This window comes from Mandrillus leucophaeus, unplaced genomic scaffold (genome assembly GCF_000951045.1).
Source record: "Mandrillus leucophaeus isolate KB7577 unplaced genomic scaffold, Mleu.le_1.0 Scaffold658, whole genome shotgun sequence".
NCBI classification, from domain to species: Eukaryota; Metazoa; Chordata; class Mammalia; order Primates; family Cercopithecidae; genus Mandrillus; species Mandrillus leucophaeus.
In genome coordinates, this window is record NW_012107119.1 from 205,509 (window position 1) to 225,493 (window position 19,985).

A 19,985-nucleotide genomic window follows, 5' to 3' on the forward strand; every position below is an offset into this window, starting at 1 on the left:
GTCTCAAACTCCTGGCCTCAAAGGATTCTCCTGCCTCAGCCTCCCAAATTGCTGGGATTACAGGCATGAGCCACCATGCCCAGCTAGGATATATTTTTTAATATAGAAAAAAATTCAGTATTCATTTGAAAAATAATCCATTTCTATTTACACTATTCAGAAAGATAATTTCAGATGGATTTAAAAATCTAAAGAATTAGAGAAAAACCTATACAAAAATAAAATGTATAGGAATATGCTTTTTCTTTGGTGGTAGGAAGGACCTTTAAAACAATAACTTTATTTTAAAAGTCAAAAACCTGAAAGAAAATTTGATCATCAGATTTAATCATAAGGCTGGGAGCTCACACCTGTAATCTTAGCACTGTGGGAGGCCGAGGTGGGCAGATGACTTGAGGCCGGGAGTTTGAGACCAGCCTGGCCAACAAAGTGAAACCCCATCTCTACTAAAAATAGAAAAAAATTTGTTGGGCATGTTGGTGCATGCCTGTACTCCCAGCTACTCGGGAGGCTGAGGCATGAGAATTGCTTAAACCTGGGAGGCAGAGGTTGCACTGAACTGAGACCATGCCACTGCACTCCACCCTGGGCAACAGAGTGAAACTCTGTCTCAAACAAAAAAGAATAAATAAAAACTTAAAAAAATAAAAAATAAAAAACTAAAAAACCCAAATTTAATTTTCAGACAAAACCCATAAAAGTTTAAATAAAATAAAAATTAGAAGAATTACTTGCAAATATTAACAAAGATAACACGTAAAGGATTGTTTCCAGAACATAAAGAACCAACAAGAATCTATAAGTAAAATACAAACAATAAAAATGGGCGAAGAATAAACATAGAAAAGGAAATGTGAATGGCCATACCTAAAAGATAAGGCCAACTAGTAAGCAGAGAAATACATTCTCATAACCATGATACACTTTATACTCATTAGATGGGTAAAAGCTATACATTTTGAAAATACAGATGGCTGAGAGTGTGAGGAAATGAATACTTTTAGACACTACCATGACAATATAAATCATTTGAGTTACATGCACTAAAATTTAAAAAAATCCCTATACTGTGACCCACTTAGGATCTGGCATTTATTTATTTATTTAACTTTTTTTTTGAGATGGAGTCTTGCTCTATCACCCAGGCTGGAGTGCAATGGCGTGATCTCGGCTCACTGCAACTCCCATCTCCTGGGTTCAAGTGATTCTCCTGCCTCAGCCTCCCGAGCAGCTGGGATTACAGGCACCCACCATCATACCTGGCTAATTTTTGTAGAGATGGTTTCACCATGTTGGCCAGGCTGGTCTCGAACTCCTGACCTCAGGTGATCCACCCACCTCAGCCTCCAAAGTGCTGGGATTACAGGCGTGAGCTACTGCGCCCAGCTGGATTTGCCTTTTAGAAACCTTTGAGCATGAGCTCAAGAAGCCTTGTACAAGGATGCTTTTTAAATATGGTTAATGTAAAAAGAAACAGAGAGAAAAGAAACAATACATGATGGCTAAACTATGATGCATCCATATTGTAGAATACTGTGAGAAATTAAAAAGAATGATGTAGATCTATGTTTATCTGCATTTACAGACATGTGACCATTTCTAGATTGTACAGAGAAAAAAACCCCAAATTGCCTAATACTATGTATCAAGTGATTCCACATATATATGAAATAACACTGTACATTTTCAATGGGTACATGTATAACAGTGTAAGTGCATAACAAAAGGCATGGAAGGAGACACCAAAATGGTAACAGTGGTTCTCCTCTAGGAAGGAGAGTGAGACCGCGGGGTAGTGGTCAAAAGACAATGGACCTCATCTGTAACCTTTTCATGTTTTCATGTATACTATGCTCACCTGCAACTTGTGGCTGCCCAATTGTCTTTTGAACATGCAGCTTACATTTTTTTTTTTTTTCCTGTGATGGAGTCTCACTCGGTTGCCCAGACTTGAGTGCAGTGGTGCAATCTCGGCTCACTGCAACCTCTGCCTCCCAGGTTCAAGCAATCCTCCCGCTTCAGCCTCCTGAGTAGCTGGGATTACAAGCACCTGCCACCATGCTTGTCTAATTTTTTTGCATTTTTGGTAGAGATGGGGTTTCACCATGTTGGCCAGGTTGGTCTCAAACTCCTGACCTCAGGTGATCCACCCGCCTCGGCCTCCCAAAGTGTTGAGATTACAGGTGTGAGCCACCGCGCCTGGCCCCAGCCTACATTTTTGTAGTGCGTGTACTGTGAATGTCGTCTACCCAATGCAGATTCCAAGAACCTTGCTTCTTCCAGCTTCCGAATGGCCCTGGAGTGTGAGGGTTATTTGTATCCCACAAGAATATTCACCTAGAGAACCCCACCACTGAGGATGTTCTCAATAATTAGGCAGATACAACGACCAGCTTTGTGCGTGTCAGGTTTTCTCCTCACTCCGGTGCTTGCTCAGTGGCTTCGTAACGAAGTGATCATGGCGGCACACAGAAATTATCACATATGGACTCAGCGACATGAACTTCCCTCACTAAGACTCACCTGGCTGTTGGCGCATTTGAGTTTGCCAGCAGAAGTAACCAATCCTAAGTGCTTGATAGGGTGACCTATCCCTGGATGTACTAGTCAGCCATCTGGTGGTAGGATAATTACACTGAACCCCTTCCATCATCAAAGAGATAACTTATACTCATAAGATTAGACACTTCTTCAAAATAGGGATTTCCCTTCCCTTCTCACCATGCCTGTGCAAGTAACATCATCAGTAAACTTACTAAATGTCTCATTTGTTGCCATGCCGTCTTAAACAATATTATTTTTGATTAAGGAACTCAATTTACCACAAAAGACATTGGGCAACAGTTGGTTGCATTCAAATGATTCACCATATATACAGAATGTCATATTTTGCCATACTTACAGAACGTTAGAATGGCTTACTGAATATTCAATTACGGCTGAGTGTTGTCCTAAAGAGTGCAGGACATGCTCTGAACCAGTGACCAATAAATAGATTCCCCCTTGGCCAGAATGCATGGTCTGAAAACCAAAGGGTGGAAGTGGGAGTGGTGCCTCTTACTGTTATACTTACGGTTACACTTGAGAAAATTTGACTCCCTCCCCAGCCACCTTGAGCTTTGGTGGTTTAGAGGTCAAGGGAGAAACGCTTCCATCCGGGGATACAACAGTGGTCCCAATTGCATTGGAAGCTGAATTGATGATGATGTGGTAATTTTGGGCAGGATGACTGATCCTGAATATCAAGGACCAGAGGATATTATACAACGATGGGGGAAAGGAGTATTTCTGGAACCTAGGGAACCTTTTGAACACCTAGTATTGTCTTCAGTAGCATGGAGTTAATGAAACACTATAGCAGCCTTACACAGGCAGAACCACTAAGAGCTAAGATCTCTCAGAACATACTTTTGGGTTGTTCTATCAAGTAACATATTCCTACCAGCTCAGGTATTGGCTGAGGGCAAGGGAACTTGGAATAGGTAGTGAAGGAAGGAAATTATTATTATTTATAAAAGCATTTTTAATTTCAATAGTTTTTGGGGAATGGGTGGTGTTTGGTTACATGAATAAATTCTTTACTGGTAATTTCTGAGATTTTGGTCTAATCATCACCGAAGTAGTGTACACTGTACCCAATGTGTAGTCTTTCATCCCTCACCCCTTTCCTAACCTTCCTCCCGAGTCCCCGGAGTCCACTGTATCATTCTTAATGCTTTTGTATCCTCATAGCTTAGCTCCAACTTATAGGTGAGAACATACAATGTCTGATTTTCCAATCCTGAGTCACTTCACTTAGAATAATGGTCTCCAACTCCCTCCAGGTTGCTGTGAATACCGTTATTTCATTTCTTTTTATGGCTGAGTAGTATTCCATGGCATATCCATGCCACATTTTCTCCATCCACTTGGTTAATGGGCACTTGGGCTGGTTCCATATTTTTGCAACTGCGAATTGTGCTGCTATAAACATGTATGTGCAAGTGTCTTTTTCATATAATGACTTCTTTTCTGGAGGAAGGAAATTATAACACCAATGATAGCCTCATGACCAGGTGCAGGAATGAGGACTATAGTCGCTTCTCCTATTTGCTGCCTTGCTGTGTATTCTGCCTTATGTATCTTCTTTTTTCCTCTTCATTTTCCTTATTATTTCATATAGGATGCATTGGTGATGGTTAGCTTTATTAGAGGGCATGGGTATAGAATATTGGGACAAGATTACAACTCAACTAGACAGGAGTGAGCACTTGGAGTTGGATATAGCAAAGTTGGAAACCGCTTTCCTTTGGCCTCTGCTTTTGGGAAGGTGAGTGTATTTTCATTTGTATGAAAATTATTGCTTTTTTTTTTTTTAAGACAGAGTCTCACTCTGTTGCCCAGGCTGCAGTGCAGTGGCACAATCTTGGCTCACTACAACCTCCGCCTCCTGGGTTCAAGTGATTCTCCTGTCTCAGCCTCCTGACCTCGTGATCCACCCACCTTGGCCTCCCAAGGTGCTGGGATTACAAGAGTGAGCCACCACGCCCAGCTGCATTTTCTTACATTGAAGCAACAGTTCTCCAACTTTGCTGCATGTTGGAATTATCTGAGGTATCTTGTTAAAATGAAGATTCTGTTTCAGTAAATCTGGGTGGAGGCTGAGATGTAGCATTCACCATTTCCTAGATGATGCTGATGCTGCTGGCCCAGGTACCGTGTATTGAATAGAAAAGCATGTTATTGTTGCAGCTGTTGTTTAGAGTGACAGTCCACTGGCACTCAAGACTATCATCCTTACAATACCCTCTCTACATTTTGCTAGTTTCCCACATTTGGAACACCCCATTTCCCAGCCTTCCTAGCAGCCAGGGTGCAAATGTGCCCTAAGTTCTGCCAATCATCCCCATCTATACTAGACTTTGATTTGACTGTGAGTAGCCTGAGAACATGAGCTTCATGAGGGGCATCCAAACTGCCAATAAGGTGGCAGCAGAGGTGTCCAGTTAAAGAGACACTTCCTCCCTGATGAGGCCAGTCCTGGGAGTGAGTTGGCCACTATTCCTGGATGCCGAACAATGAGCCTATTTCTCTAGGCATCCCACAGTTTTGTGAGCTAATCTAATATCCTCCCATAATCTTGTTCTTTTCTTTTTTTTTTTTTTTTTTTTCCTGAGACAGAGTTTCACTCTTGTTGCCCAGACTGGAGAGCAATGGTTAGTTTAAGAAGAACAGGATTGGCCAGGCGCGGTGGCTCACGTCTGTAATCTCAGCACTTTGGGAGGCCGAGGCAGGTGGATCACTTGAGGTCAGGAGTTCGAGACCAGTCTGATCAACATGGAGAAAACCTGTCTCTACTAAAAATACAAAATTAGCCGGGTATGGTGGCGCACACCTGTAATCCTAGCTAGGCTGGGAGGCTGAGGCAGGAGAATTACTTGAACCCAGAAGGGGGAGGTTGCAGTGAGCTGAGATCGCGCCACTGCACTCCAGCCTGGGCAACAAGAGTGAAACTCCATCTCAAAAAAAAAAAAAAAAAAAAAAAATTAAGAGATATGCCAGGTATAACTGGCGTTCTGAGTGGAACAAGTATTCTCTCTCTCCCTGCACATTCAGTAAGAGATCATGCACCAATCTCATTTCGAAGTAGATTGCCCTTAAGAAACAACGCTTTGGCTTTCTTTTTACACACTGGAATTCTGTATGAATACTTCTAATTCTTACAAAGCATTGTGCATTTTTTAATATTTAGATTTTGGGAGGGCAGTAGCTGTAAATTCCATACACAGCTATCTCCCCAGTCTCCAGAACAATGCTTCCTATACTTAAATTACAGAGCAGATAAATGAATAAACAGATTGCATAAATAAAATGAACAGATAAAAAGAAGTTGGGGTGTTGGAGTCAATAAATCTGGACTCAAATCCCTATTTAACAACTTTATAATTGTCTGACCCAAGGAAAGGTGCTGAATCTCTCGGGTCTGTTTATTCACTGTAAAACAAGGATGGCAGCATCTGCTTCACAAAGAGACTGCAGTTCCATGAGAGCATGGGCTTCAACACGTCTGCTGAGTGAATGAATGAACGTGAGGTCCTCACTATCTATGTGTGTTGATGTCTGAATCTTTCTAATTGGCCTGTGACTTTTTATTTGTCTGCTTTTTATTGCTTTTCTAAGGCTTTGACAAGGTCACCGGCGGCACATGTCCCTGTTGTTAATGTTTCTTTCTCTTGCTGTGGTTTGTCTTCCTTAATTTATTTCTTTTACCTGCTTTAGAACAAAGAATTAGTTAACTAAAGTGTTCATGAGCCAGATAATCAGGATTGTTAGATAAAGCAGGGGGAAGCAGGCTCTGTGCCAACTGTAGGATAGGCTCTGCTCTGAGTAAATGTCTTAATCCTTAGGAAATATTTAATATGACATTTGCTATTCAGATTTTTTTTTTTTTGCTTTTTCTTGAATTTTAATATGTTCTGAATAGAGTTGCTAAGTGACTTTAAGATTTATAGACTATCATTGAAAGGTTTTAACACTCGAAAACAACGCCCAGCAGATTCTAGTGATTATCAAAAAGACTGACAAATTACAAATCAAAAGTTCCAAAAACCAAGAGCATCTGCACAAATTAGGCCAGGTCTTTGCTCAAAAATATTTAACATTTAATTGTTTTTCTCTCTTTCTATCTCAGGAACATTCCCATTTAGTTTTAGATAAGATATGATAAGTAAGTAAAGGAATTAAATGAATCAAAATTTCTGATCACAATATTTTAACATCACTAAGGACAGCAAAAATCATTCATTTATTATTATTTCACAATTAGAAATTACTTTCATTCTGCGTCTTTTCATAAATAGTAAAAGAAATAACTTTGAAGACAGATTTAAGCAAACAAAGGACTCACAATAGAAATAAAGAAAAATGGATAATAAAGACCTTTCTGTGAATGGTAGAAAGTTTATTTACCTTGGCCAGGTTTCTCCACCAAATCCGTAATGCTGATGTCCTTTGCCCATGACACGAGGAGGCTCACACTTTGGCCTGTGGTCCTCGGGGAGTGAAATCGGTATTATCCCACCATACTCTCTTTCAGCGCCCCAAGGAAGTCTACAGTGTTGAAGTGACTCCCTTAATTCCTGATACCTGTGAAAAAAGAGAGACTTTAAACAGCCTCAGCAACAAAACAGATGCACAAAACTGCATAACAGATTGCATAAAATTCCTACCACTTCATAAGAATTTTCAGATTAAATCTTCAGAACACAGAATTCTCAGTGTCAGGTAGATTATGATACTGGTTATTTAGGCATCATGGGACTGCTGAAAGAATGAGGTTAAATTTCGGAGGACTTACAGATTATCCTTTTTTTGGTCATCAGTTGTAGTGTGTTTATTTTTTATTTTTTAAATTTTATTTATTTATTTTTTTGAGACAGGGTCTCACTCTGTTGCCCAGGCTGGAGTGCAGTGGCATGATCTTGGCTCACTGCAGCCTCTGCCTGCTGGGTTCAAGCAATTCTCCCACCTCAGCTTCCCAAGTAGCTGGGATTACAGGGGCGTGCCACCATACCCAGGTAATTTTTGCATTTTTAGTAGAGATGGGGCGTCTCATCACGTTGGCCAGGTTTGTCTTGAACTCCTGACCTCAGGTGATTCACCTGCCTCGGCCTCCCAAAGTGCTTGAGATTACAGGTGTGAGCCACTGCGTCTGCCCATGTGTTTATTTTTAAAAACAGCTTTATTGAGATTGAATTAACTTGCCACACAATTCATCCATTTAAAGTGTACAGTTCAGGCCAGGTGCAGTGGCTCATACCGATAATCCCAGCACTTTGGGAGGCTGAGGCAGGAGGACTACTTGAGCTCAGGAGTTCAAGGCCACCCTGGGCAACATAGCAAGACCCTGTCACTATTGTATAAATTTATAATTAATTAAAAAATAAAGTGTATAATTCAATGGCCTTAAAGTTTATTCACAGATAAGTGCGAGCATCCCCACAGTCAACTTTACAACATTTTCATCATCTCAAGAATACCCTGTATTCCTAAGCCATTATCCCCTATACTCCCCACCCTCAGTCTGTCCCTTGGCAACTATCATACTAATCTACTTTCTGTAGATTTGCCTATTCTGGACATTTCCTGTAAATAGAATAATATAACACATGGCCTTTTATGATGATGGGCTTCGACTTGGGATAATGATATTTTCAAGGTTCATCCATTTTGTAGTATGTGTCCATACTTCATTCCATTTATTTATTTATTTGTTTTTTTTTTTAAGATGGAGTTTCACTCTTGTTGCCCAGGCTGGAGTGCAATGGTGTGATCTTGGCTCACTGCAGCCTCCACCTCATGGGTTCAAGTGATTCTCCTGCCTCAGCCCCCCCAGTGCCTGGGATTACAGCTGCCCGCCACCACGCCTGGCTAATTTTTTGTATTTTTAGTAGAGACATGGTTTCACCATGTTGACCAGATTGGTCTTGAACTCCTGACCTCAGGTGATCCCCCCCCACCTCGGCCTCCCAAAGTGTTAGGATTACAGGTATGAGCCGCAGCACCCAGCCCTTCATTCCTTTTAATGGCTATGTAATATTCTACCATATAGATATATCACGTTTTGTTTCACCATTTATCAGTTGATGGACATTTGGGTTATTTTCACCTTTTACTCTTGTGAATAATACTGCTATGAATATTCATGTCCAAATTTTGGTTTGAATATCTGTTTTTAATTCTTTGGGGAATTAAATTAGAAGTGGATCATATGGTAATTCTGTTTAATTTGTTGAGGAACTGCCAAACTGTTTTCTACAGTAGCTGCTCCATTTTACATTCCTACCAACATTGTATGAGGATTCCAATATCTCCACATCTTTGCCAACACTTGTTATTTTCTGTTAAAATTTAAAAGAATTATTGCCATTCTAGTGGATGTGAAGTGGTATCTAATTGTAGTTTTGATTTGCATTTCCCCAATGACTAATGATATTGAGCATTTTTTTCCATGTTCCTATTGGTAATATCTTTATTGGAGAAATATCTATTCAGATCCTTTGCATTTTTTGTTATTTGTCTTATTTTTGAGTTATAAGAGTTCTTTATATATCCTACTTACAAGTCCCTTGTCAGGTATAATAGGCAAATATTTTCTCCTATTCTGTGCATTTTCTTTTTACTTACTTGATAGTGTCCTTTGAAGAAAAAAAGGTTTTTAATTTTGATGAAGTTCACTTGATCTGTTTTTCCTTTTATTGCTTATGCTTTTGATGTCATATCTGAGAACACAGTTGCAAATCCAAGGCCATGAAGATTTACTGCTATGTTTTCTTCTAAGTATTTTACAGTTTAGCCCTTACGCTTAGGTCTTTGATTCAGGATGAGTTAATTTTGGATATAATATGAGATAAGGGATCTCATGCATCTATTCTTTTGCATGTGAATATCCAGTTGTCCTAGCTCTATTTGTTGAAAATCCTTCTTCCTCATTAAATGGTCTTGGGCTACAGATTATTTTTGGATTTTCAAAAACAGAGAGTATTGTAAAGGAATATTTCTAATCTTCTAAAGGAGCTACTTGCTCATACGTTTTATCTAGGGCTACTACAACAATGGTTCTCAAACAGTGGTCCCTAGACTAGTAGCATAAGCATCTCCTAAGAGCTTCTTAGAAATGCTAATTCTCAGGCTCCATCTCAGAACCTAAGAATCAGAATCTCTGGGGATGGGGTGTAGTAATGTTTTAAGAAGCCCTCCAGGTGATTCTTGTGCATGCTAAAGTTTTGGAAACACTATTCTATTCAACAGTTACCTTGTATGGTAATCATATCTCCAAGTCCCATCCCTTACAACAGTACTATGCAGTGGACTGGAGATATGGGGGTTTCCTAAATTGGTTGGTAGGGCTTATCTAATCTTGAAACTGGTAGCTCAGATGATTCTCTCTGCTTTTTCTTAACAAAGGAGTGAAGGGCAGGGATTCTATTGGCTCACTGTTGCAACCAGGCTTTACCCCAGTGCCTGGCACACAGGAAGTACCCAATAAATACTACTGAATAAATGAGTAAGGCCAAAGAGGTGGATTTGTTTCCTGTACTGCTTTCTGTGAGAGAGGAATGAAATCTTCTGGTTAGGAACACAGCCTCACAAAAACACCTGCAAATGTATCTGGCAAAAGTTCTGCTTCCTAATTAGGAAGGATTTAATGACTTTCAGTTTCCAGTAATGGCGGCCTAGGTTATTTGGACCAAACTTCCCACTGAAAACAACTAAAAATACTGGGAGGAGAAAAAAAAAATCTTAAAAACAACTAACTTTTTGACAAGACAGAAAGGGATGAGTACTAGATGGTAAATAGGAACCCAGTGAAGGAAGCAAGCAGGGAAGCCACTTCTGCCCTTAGGGCAGGGTCAATCCTGGCAAATTTACATTTTTGTTTTAAGGTGAGGGATATGGAAATCAGCCAAGTGAGGAAACTAAAGGAGACCATCTACACAAGAAGCTGGGACCTTAAAATGCTTACCCTCTCCTGTTCAAGGTGAGTCGGAAGTTAACCAGTTCCCCTGTGGCCCCAGTTTGCATCTACCCTAAACTTAAGCTTGGATTTAAGTGGTCCTGGATTGGTATTATGGTATATACCTATAAGGCACTTTGCAGGACAAACAGGAATCCTTTCAGGAGGAAGGATTCTTGGGGGAATCACAAGATGCGTTCTAAAGGATGAGTAGGACTTATCTAGAGGAAAGAGAGGAAATACTGGGGCATGCAAGGGAATAGCAGGTAGCAAGGCCTAGGGTTTAATAGACTGGAAAATTCTTGACAGTGTTGGCTTTAGTCTAGAATCTCTCTTAGGGAAGAATTACTTTTGTTTGGTAAAATATTCTGCTAAGCCACTTGGTGTAGACACAGACTCTGAAAGTATGGGTGTTGGTAGGAGCTCAGGCAAGCTCAGACTGATTAAACTGCTCTGCAGTGGGAGAAATGTGTTTGTTTGCTCTTGAAAGAGGGAGAGGAGAGGAAAGGGGAGTAAGGGAAGAGGGAGATGAGAGGAGCCAGCAGGATGCTGAGGCTACTGGGGACTGCACTGGTTGGAAACCCAGGGAGAAACCCTTGGTGACAGCTGGTGAAAGACCTTTTAAGAATATGGAAGTTATGACTATAAGGTGTTTTGGTTACATGTAGCATGGCATGGTGTGACTCTCCCTCCTGATCCCCAACAGTTCAGTGAAGTTTACCAGGCTCACAAATGCTCTGCATGGACAAGGTCTGTAGAGAAAAATGAGGGATGACTGAGTTTCACATCTGGGCCAGTGTCTTCTTTTAAGTGCAACCAGGAACCCAAAGTCAGACGTGACCATGAGACTTTCAAATGCTATCCCTATCCTTATCCTGGGAACTTGGATAAATCTGGAGGTATTCCACAAGGCATGAGTAAAGATTTGAGTAGAACTTACCCAGATCTTAGGGGTTGAGAAAATACAGTTGAATTTTGAACTATATTAGAAGAGTTGATATAGAATTCCAGAACTTGGGGCATGTAGAGAAGGGCCATGGTGAGAGGTGGAGCATGAGAGGAAAACAAGGACAGTATCCTATCCTTCAAAATCCTCTGGACTATACCGTGAGAACAGTGGCAGCCACTCAGAAACATGGAGGAGAGGAAGGGGGGTGGGGTGAAGGGTTGGGGAGGAGGGTGAGAGGAGGAAGGGGGAAGAAAGAGGGAGAAAAAGGGAGGGAGAGAAAGGGAGAGAGAGTGAGAAAGAGAAGGGGAGATAGGTAGATAGGGAGAGAGAAGGGGAGAGACAGGGAGAGAGAGAGAGGGAAGGAGAAAGACGTATGAACTGTGGAGCAACTTTTTTCTCTTTACCAGTGCAGTGCTTGGCTTAACATAAGCCCCCTCTCCTCCACCTGGAATAATTGTTGAATAGAATGAAGAAGCAACACTCAGGACTGTCTTATAAGTGGAATGTATTATCCTGTGAAGTCACTAGATTGAGGGTTGGCAAAGCATGGCCCATGAGCCAAATCCAACTCCCTGCCTGTTTTTGTAAATAAAAGTCTATTGGAATACAGCCATGACCATTCATTTATGAACTATCTACAGTCTATGGCTGCTTTTGCCTCACAATGGCAGAGTTGAATAGTTGGACACAGACGGTAAAGCCTAGCATCTGGCTCTTTACAGAAAAAGTTTGCTAACCCTGCACTAGCTAGGCAAGGAGAGTCCTGGGCCCACTGATTTGGGGTGCTGTAGAAGGGATGCTGGCATTCAGCTCTCAGACCTCTACGTCCTCTCTAGCTGTCTGAAAACGATCAAGAGACACGGTTTCGGGGACATGACAAGTTAAAAATATTTAAATGCATTTGATTAATGACAACCTAAGCTTTAATATCTAAGTTTGTAAAAGTTACATTCAAAACCTAAATGAGTCAATTTCTCAACATCTGACCCCCGTATATTACATTGTCCCCGGAAGATGAGCCGGTAGAAAATGCTAATCAATCATTTGGACTGGCATCCACCTAAAGCTGGAAAGTTGCAGGAAATCATTTAAAATAAAAGACAATGCATAAATAAGTCATATTTCCCTCTTACTTTAAGGTATCACGTCTCCCTCCCCTTAGCCTTAATACTCACAGAATTCTAGAGAAGGAACCAAATTAAAATAAAAATGGACATTTTAGGATGTAATAATTTTAGGATTTCATTATAGGCTCCCATTTGTTTCTGGATTCACTTCGTTGCTTTCTGATTCTTAAACATTTTTTAAAAATGATAGTTATCTGCCAACTAAAAATGAGGGTTATGTTTTAATAATTTTAATGAAATTTTAAACCTTTCTTTTTTCCTCTCTGTCTCCGCTTCCCTTTTTCTCTCCCTCTTTTCCTCCCCCTCTCTCTCACTGTCTCTCTCACCTCTTTCTCCCTCTATCTCTCCCTCTCTCCCCCTTTCTGCTAGCCCAGTAGTTCTCAATGTAAATAAAATACATCTCTATAACAAAGAGAATAATTACCAAATTATTGGTGCTACCATCTCCAGCAATAGAAAATTGTTTACTTGTTTTTGAAAAGGTACATTCCCTATAGATGAACCAATATTTCATTTTAAAGTCACTGTACAAGATTTTGTGCATCAAGTCCCAAATTCAGTAATTTAGCCAGTAATTACTGGGAGGCATGATTAAAGAAAAGCTTGAAATAAACATAACCCTCATTTTTAGTTGGCAGATAACTATTATTTAAAAAAATGTTTTAAGAGTCAGAAAACAGCAAAGTGAATCCAGAAACAAAATGGGAACTGATAATCAAATTCTATAATGAAATTCTATTATATGATGAAATCCTAAGCAGTTCTCAAGGCACTTCCTTAATGGATATGTTTGCCCTGTGAGCTAAGAGAACTTGCTAGAAGTAAGGAGGTCAGCTGAGTGAAAAAGGGGATAGGAATCTTGATGATTTTGAGTAGCTGTTCCTGCCACACTTAAATTTTCAACAGAAGAAATGAGAACAAAAAACCACCTGTTTATATACTTAATATTTTTAAAGGAGATAAGCAAGTTTATATAAAATAGTGGCTAGCATAATTGTTCTAAAAAATCCACTTGAATAAAGTCATTAAAGTGTAACAACTAACTTACTCTTGGTCATCAGGTAAGCCAGAACCGTAGTCCTGGTTTTCTTACATTTTCAGTGCTGCTAGCCCAGTAGTTCTCAATGTAAGCTGAAAAACTAAAAAATGCAGATTCCCTTGCCCCACCTCAGACCTGGGGAGTCAGCATGTCCACAGAGGAAGCCTGAGAATCTGTCTTTCTAGGAAGTTCCTCAGGTGATTTTGAAGTACCCTGTCTGCAGACCAGTCCTGGGTAACAGGGCAGCTAGACTGCGTCACCTATTTTTGTCTTGTTTTATTTTGTTTTGATTTTTGAGACAGGGTCTCGCTCTGTTGCCCAGTCGGGAGTGCTGTGGTGTGATCTTGGCATACTACAACCTCTGCCTCTAAGCTCAAGTGATCCTCCCACCTCAGCCTCCCAAGTAGCTGGGACCACAGGTGTGAGCCCCCACACCTGGCTAATTTTTGTATTCACCTCACCTATCGTGAAAAGAAAAAAAAAGTAGGCTGATGTGAGGAAATTGTTTTGCGTCACTGCTAAAACTGCCAAGTGAGGGCCATGATGGCTGCATCTAAGCTGTAGGTACAGCCTACACGATCTAAGTTGTACCTGGGTACATCATGGTATTTACAAAGAGTGTCCCTTTAAGTATATCCATGTTTAGAAAATTAAGCTGCTGAGTGCAGACGTATGTTAGGGCTCACATTCATCCTTACCGTTATGAAGGTAATCCTGAAAAACCAGGGGCTTTCTGTTTGTATTATTTTATTTTGCTGTTGAGATACCTTGTGATTCAAATTGGGAGCCACAGACCCTGCACCTGGTCTGGAGAAGTGAGCCTCAGCAATGATAGAACAGACGGACCACCAGTATCCTGCGATCACCACCCAGAGCCGTTCCATCACTAACACTGAGAGAAGAGACTCTTTTGTAAGCTGTCTGGCTGCTTTTTAAGAGAGGGTTAAGAGGAGGGGTTCTGAGAACACATGATCATCCTGGTTTTCTCAGTCTGGGGATTGTGAAAGGAAATAATTCACGTGAAATAAAAGGGAAAGCAAATTGTAGTTATTAGTAGCCAGGGACATGGTTGTACCTAGACAGAGCTTCAAATAATACCTTTTTGTAGTTTATAGTTGACCATATATCGTGTTGAATTTTATAGTCAGTTAACAAAAAATGTGCTTCTCTTAAATTTCATGCCAGTTAAAGGGTTTTGGAGCTGATCACTAACCAACTACAGGACCTTTTAGGTAGAGGGGATCAACATTTCAGTGAAAAGCCTTTGACAGTGCTTTTTGGTGGTGCATTCAGACATGGCAGCCCTAAATTCTTGGATTCCTTTAGGCCAAATATAAAACCTCACATTGCTGTTTTTGAGCCAGGGACAACTGCCCGTTCCCAGATCACACACAATCCACTAAGAATTTCATTTGACTCAAGTGAAGCTCTGCCTAATGTGATAGCCCTTGGAGCTGAACGGGAATTAAGGGCTGAAAACCACTCTTGTGAATCAGGTCAACGGTAGAGGAGTAGGGGCAGCCAGGACTGACCCAGAAATGACAAGAGCTCCTCTTCCCCCAATATAAGAATATTTCTTTTCATTAAGTGAAAATAGCAATTGATTTAAAAAATGTTGAATATGATCTTTACATTTAAAAAAATTGGAGAGGACACATATTAAGATGTTAACACAGTCGTTATTATCTCTGGATAAAGGAAGTACAGAGGGTTTCTTTCCTGTGCCTCATTTTCATAATTTTTCTGTTGGAAACAGAAAGAATTTGTTTTCCTTACAGATTTCTATGATTTCTACATTATGAGGAATGTGTGTTAGTTTTATAATTATGGAAAAATCATTCTTTTTCTTTATTAATATAAACAGCATGTTTGTAAACTGCAGAAGACCTGTGGAAGTCTGATCGAGATGGTGAAAGGCTAAGTGCAAGAAGAAAAAGGAGCTGAATCTGTGAGAATCAGTGTTTAGTCTGGCAAACAGAACTCTCAGAGGGGCCAAGAGAATCTTCAGATTTTGAAGGGCTGCTAGCATGGGACGATGAATTACTATTTGCATAGCTTCAGAGGGAAGAACCAGAATCAGTAGGCAGAAATTACAAGGGAAAAAATTGTTCTCATTAGAAAGAAAATGATCTAACAATCAGGAGCATCCAAAAGTGGAATGGACTGCCTGGTGTGGAAGTGCTGTCCTTTTTGGAAGTGTTTAAACTGAGGTTGGGTGACTGCCTGCCTGGTTTCCTAAAGAATTCTTAAATGATTGCGAGGCTGAGGTGGATGGATCACGAGGTCAGGAGATCGAGACCATCCTGGCCAACATGGTGAAATCCCGTTTCTACTAAAAATACAAAAAAATTAGCTGGGTGTGGTGGTGTGCGCCTGTAGTCTCAGCTACTCGGGAGGCTGAGGCAGGAGAATTGCTTGAACCCAGGAGGCGGAGGTTGCAGTGAGCCGAGATTGTGCCACTGTACTCCAGCCTGGCAACAGAGCGAGACTCCGTCTAAAAAAAAAAAAAAAGAAAGAAAAGAACTCCACAAAACAAGCAGACAACCAGTCATTTTTTCATTGTCCAGGTGTTTTGAGGTGTTTTTTTCTTTTCCTTTCCTCAAAATGATTCAAGTAAATACAATAGAGGAAATGCTGACACTAAGATCTTGGCAAACTCCTTGTGTGTATCTGTTATTTCATATGTAAAATGCAGATAACAGTAGTACTTATCTCATAGGGTTGTCATGAGGATTAAACGAATTACTACATACAAAGCATTTGGTAGAGTGCTGACACATAGTAATCATTAGATATGTTAGGTGCAATATTTTTCATTGTAATTACTTTTAAAAACTTTTTTTCTAGGTTCAGGGGTACATATGCAGGTTTGTTATACGGGTAAATTACACGTTGCAGTGGTTGGGTGTACAAATTATTTTGTCACCCAGGTGATAAGCGCAGTACCCAAGAGGTAGTTTTCTGGTCCTCGCCTTCCTCCCTCTCTCCACCCTCAAGTAGGCCTTGGTGTCTGTGGTTCCCTTCTTTGTCTCCATGTGTACTCAATGTTTAGCTCCCACTTATAAGTGAGAATAGGTGATATTTGGTTTTCTGTTCCTGTGTTAGTTTGCTTTAGAATAACGGCCTCCAGCTCCATCCATGTTGCTGCAAAGGACATGATCTCGTTTTTTATGGCTGCATAGTGTTCCATGGTGTATATGTACCACATTTTCTTTATCCAGTCAACCATTGATGGGCATTTAGGCTGATTCCATATCTTCGCTATTGTGAATAGTGCTGCGATGAACATACCTGTGTCTTTATGGTAGAACAACTTATATTCCTTTGATAGAACAACTTATAAGAACAACTTAGAATCCAATAATGGGATTGCTGGGTCAAATGGTAACTCTGTTTTGAGTTCTTGGAGAAATCACCAAACTGCTTTTCATAAATTAAATCATAATGTGTAATTAATGTGCTACAGGGAATTTGGTGAAGCAAAAATTTACACAGCTATAAGCAGCAAATTCTAGACGGTAGAAGGGCATGTTAGGGAATCAATACAGTACTCTTTATAATAGTTTTTGATTACAACATATTAATTTCCCAATGAAGGAACGGGCCATTCTACGATTTTAGAATGTAGTGGATGAATATGATGTCTGGCTTTTATACTTACTTCTCGAGTTGCTTACAGACACTTGACGGTTCAGTTAATTGCCACGTTTTGCCTTCCCTGTGATATGATAAGCAGAAGAGCCCCAGCCCGGTGCAGTGGTCACGCCTGTAATCCCAGCACTTTGGGCGGCCGAGGTGGGTGGATCATTTGAGGTCAGGAGTTTGAGACCAGCCTGGCCAACATAGTGAAACCCTGTCTCTACTAGAAATGCAAAAAAATTAGCTGGGGATGGTGGAGAATGCCTGTAATCCCAGATACTCTGGAAGGTGAGGCAGGAGAATCACTTCAACCTGGGAGGCGGAGGTCCGGGTGAGTCGAGATCACACCTGCACTCCAGCCTGAGTGACAAGAGTGAGACTCCGTCTCAAAATCAAACAAACAAAAAACAGAAGAGCCCCAGAACAATACATGTTTTTCATCACATAATAAAATACACTAATGCATTAAAACTGCTTTTTCTTTTTTGCTTTTTCTAGTTTTTGTTTTACCTGTCCTCTGAGGCAGTTGGGCGAGTAGTCGTTTGGAGGGGGGTGTGCAATTCATTAGAGTAAAAGGTGTTGGACAGTATGTCAGCTCCTTCAAGCTCCCTGCAACAGTAGGGCCTGCCGTGAATGACCTCCATGCTTCTTGGCTAAAAAGGCACAACCTGGAAAAGTAAAGGAGGGGACATTTGGCTTGTCGACTCAGGCAGGCAGAAAACACATTTTACACTGTTAAATTGTTCAACCTGACGCTGCACAGAAATCACAGGCTTCCCTCTGCACTGAAAGCGGTCAAATCAGTAATAGAGACCTAAATAAGTTCTATGGAAATGAATTTCAACTGAAACAAATCCACAAAGTGGAAGGTGCCTCCAAGTAGTCACCACAATGACCATCCAGTAGGTTCGTACCAGTCCGCTTTGTGGCTATCAACTGAAATTCAATTCCTGCCTCAAATTTAACTATAACTATTCAAGAAAACTCAGTTGACTTTTAGCCTGTGGTCTTTCCGAAAATTAGAGACTCTTCATTCAACAGAATAAGAGCTGTCCTAAAGGCTTCGGGGATTCCAGACAAGAATCCCTTTGCAGATGGTGGAGTCAAGGGTGCAGCACGAACGGGACCCTAAAGGGGATTCCAGGTTTCCACTGCGTCGGGGAGAATCCCACCACTCCCTCGGACTTGGGGGAAGGCTAGGAGGCGGCGTAGCTGGGACCAAGGGTGCCGGGGGCCGAGGCCGAGCCTCGCGGGCTGTCATCGCCCTGCGAGCGGTGCCTCGGGGGTCTGGACACACCTGAGACATGAGTCTGGGGGCGCTGCGGGACCGCGCCTCCCCTCCGCTCCCTGCAGCTGGCGGCCTTCGCTGGCCGAGGAATTTTGAGGTCGTCCGCACCTGCGGCCCGGTGGAGCTGGCAGGCAGGGGCGGGGGCGGGAGAAGGACGGCGGGCAGGCCGGGGTAGGGTGGGGCTGGGGGCGCTTGTGACGGTAGCCGTGAGCGCGGCACTAAGTGATGCGTCCTTGAGGGGCTGGGGGCTTCCGGGTGGCGGGCGGGGCGCAGTAGGCGGCTCTTAGAGACCTCGGAGGAAGCGAGCCCAGCGATGCGACACTGGCAACAACGCGAAGAAGGCCTGAGAGTGAAGAGAGCGGGAGGCGCTGGGTCAGAGGTGAGAGGGGCTCTTCCGCCTTGCGGCCGCTGGCCCCGCCTCCCGGTCCCTTGCCCCGCCCCTCTCGGCTCGCCGCCCTGCCTCCTGTAGGGCACCGCCTGGCCCCACCCGCGCCTCGCCCCCAGGCGCCCTCTAGCGGCGGCGGCGATGGCGATATCAGTTTTTTTTCCAGGGCTTCCAGGTCTGCAGCTGTCTCCCGGCCGGCCACGGAGTGTTCTCATGTGGACTGGGCGGAGGAAGAACTCTGGTCCAGTGGAGTCCCTGGTGAGGTCGGAGCATGCGACCTGTCCTCCCTCCCCAGGTCACCTCGCAGGATTGAGGACAGTGCGGCCAGATCGAGGGTGGAGTCTGCAGGATTTTGAAACTGCAGCCCCTGGCATGGCGCCCTAACAGAGCCTCTGCTCCTTGCCTGGTGGGTGCGGACGTGGCAAAGTCCCTTACTTGCCTCGTCCCCAGAGCCTAGCCCCACCTTGATTATCTCAGTTTCCCCAAAAGATACAAATGTGAGCCACGTCTCTGCACCTGCAGGGTCATGACTTCCTGTGATGGCTGAGAACAGGGATGTCACCCCCCTCCCCACTTGCCCCCCCCCCCCGCCCCATCAAGGAATGGGATGTGGGGAGGTTAGGCTCTGTGTATGATATGTGTGATATGGTAAGGCTTTGTGTGCCCACCCAAATCTCATCTTGAATTGTAATCCCCATAATCCCCGCATGTCAAAGGAGAGACCAGGTGGAAGTAATTGGATCATGGGGGCAGTTTCCCCCATGTTGTTCTCGCAATAGTGAGTGAATTCTCACGAGATCTGATGGTTTTATAAGGTGCTCTTTCCCCTTCTCTTAGCACGTCTCCTTTCTGCCGCGTTGTGAAGAAGGTAACTGCTTCTCCTTGGCCTTCTGCCGTGATTGTAAGTTTCCTGAGGCCTCCCCAGTCACGTGAGATTGTGAGTCAACTAAACCTCTTTCCTTTATAAATTACCCAGTCTTGGGCAGTTCTTTATAGCATTGTGAGAAAAAACTAATACAATGTGGGAGGCTAGAACTGAGCCTGCAGGAACCAGAAGGTGAGG

At 42.3% G+C, this 19,985-nt stretch overlaps 1 protein-coding gene across 1 annotated transcript in view; it reads right to left on the reverse strand.

The window, feature by feature from the left end:
- The window catches only part of LOC105554729 (chromosome unknown open reading frame, human C7orf31), a 49,625-nt gene extending 30,749 nt beyond the window's left edge, over positions 1-18,876 (reverse strand). Inside the window, exons 1-3 of the mRNA XM_012001299.1 lie at positions 18,547-18,876; positions 17,760-17,917; positions 6,949-7,125 (exon numbers count right to left, since the gene is read on the reverse strand). Coding sequence (XP_011856689.1) covers positions 6,949-7,125; positions 17,760-17,893 — 311 coding nt within the window. The 5' untranslated portion in view covers positions 17,894-17,917; positions 18,547-18,876. The remainder of the gene's footprint in view (positions 1-6,948; positions 7,126-17,759; positions 17,918-18,546) is intronic.
- Positions 18,877-19,985: the final 1,109 nt, after the last annotated feature.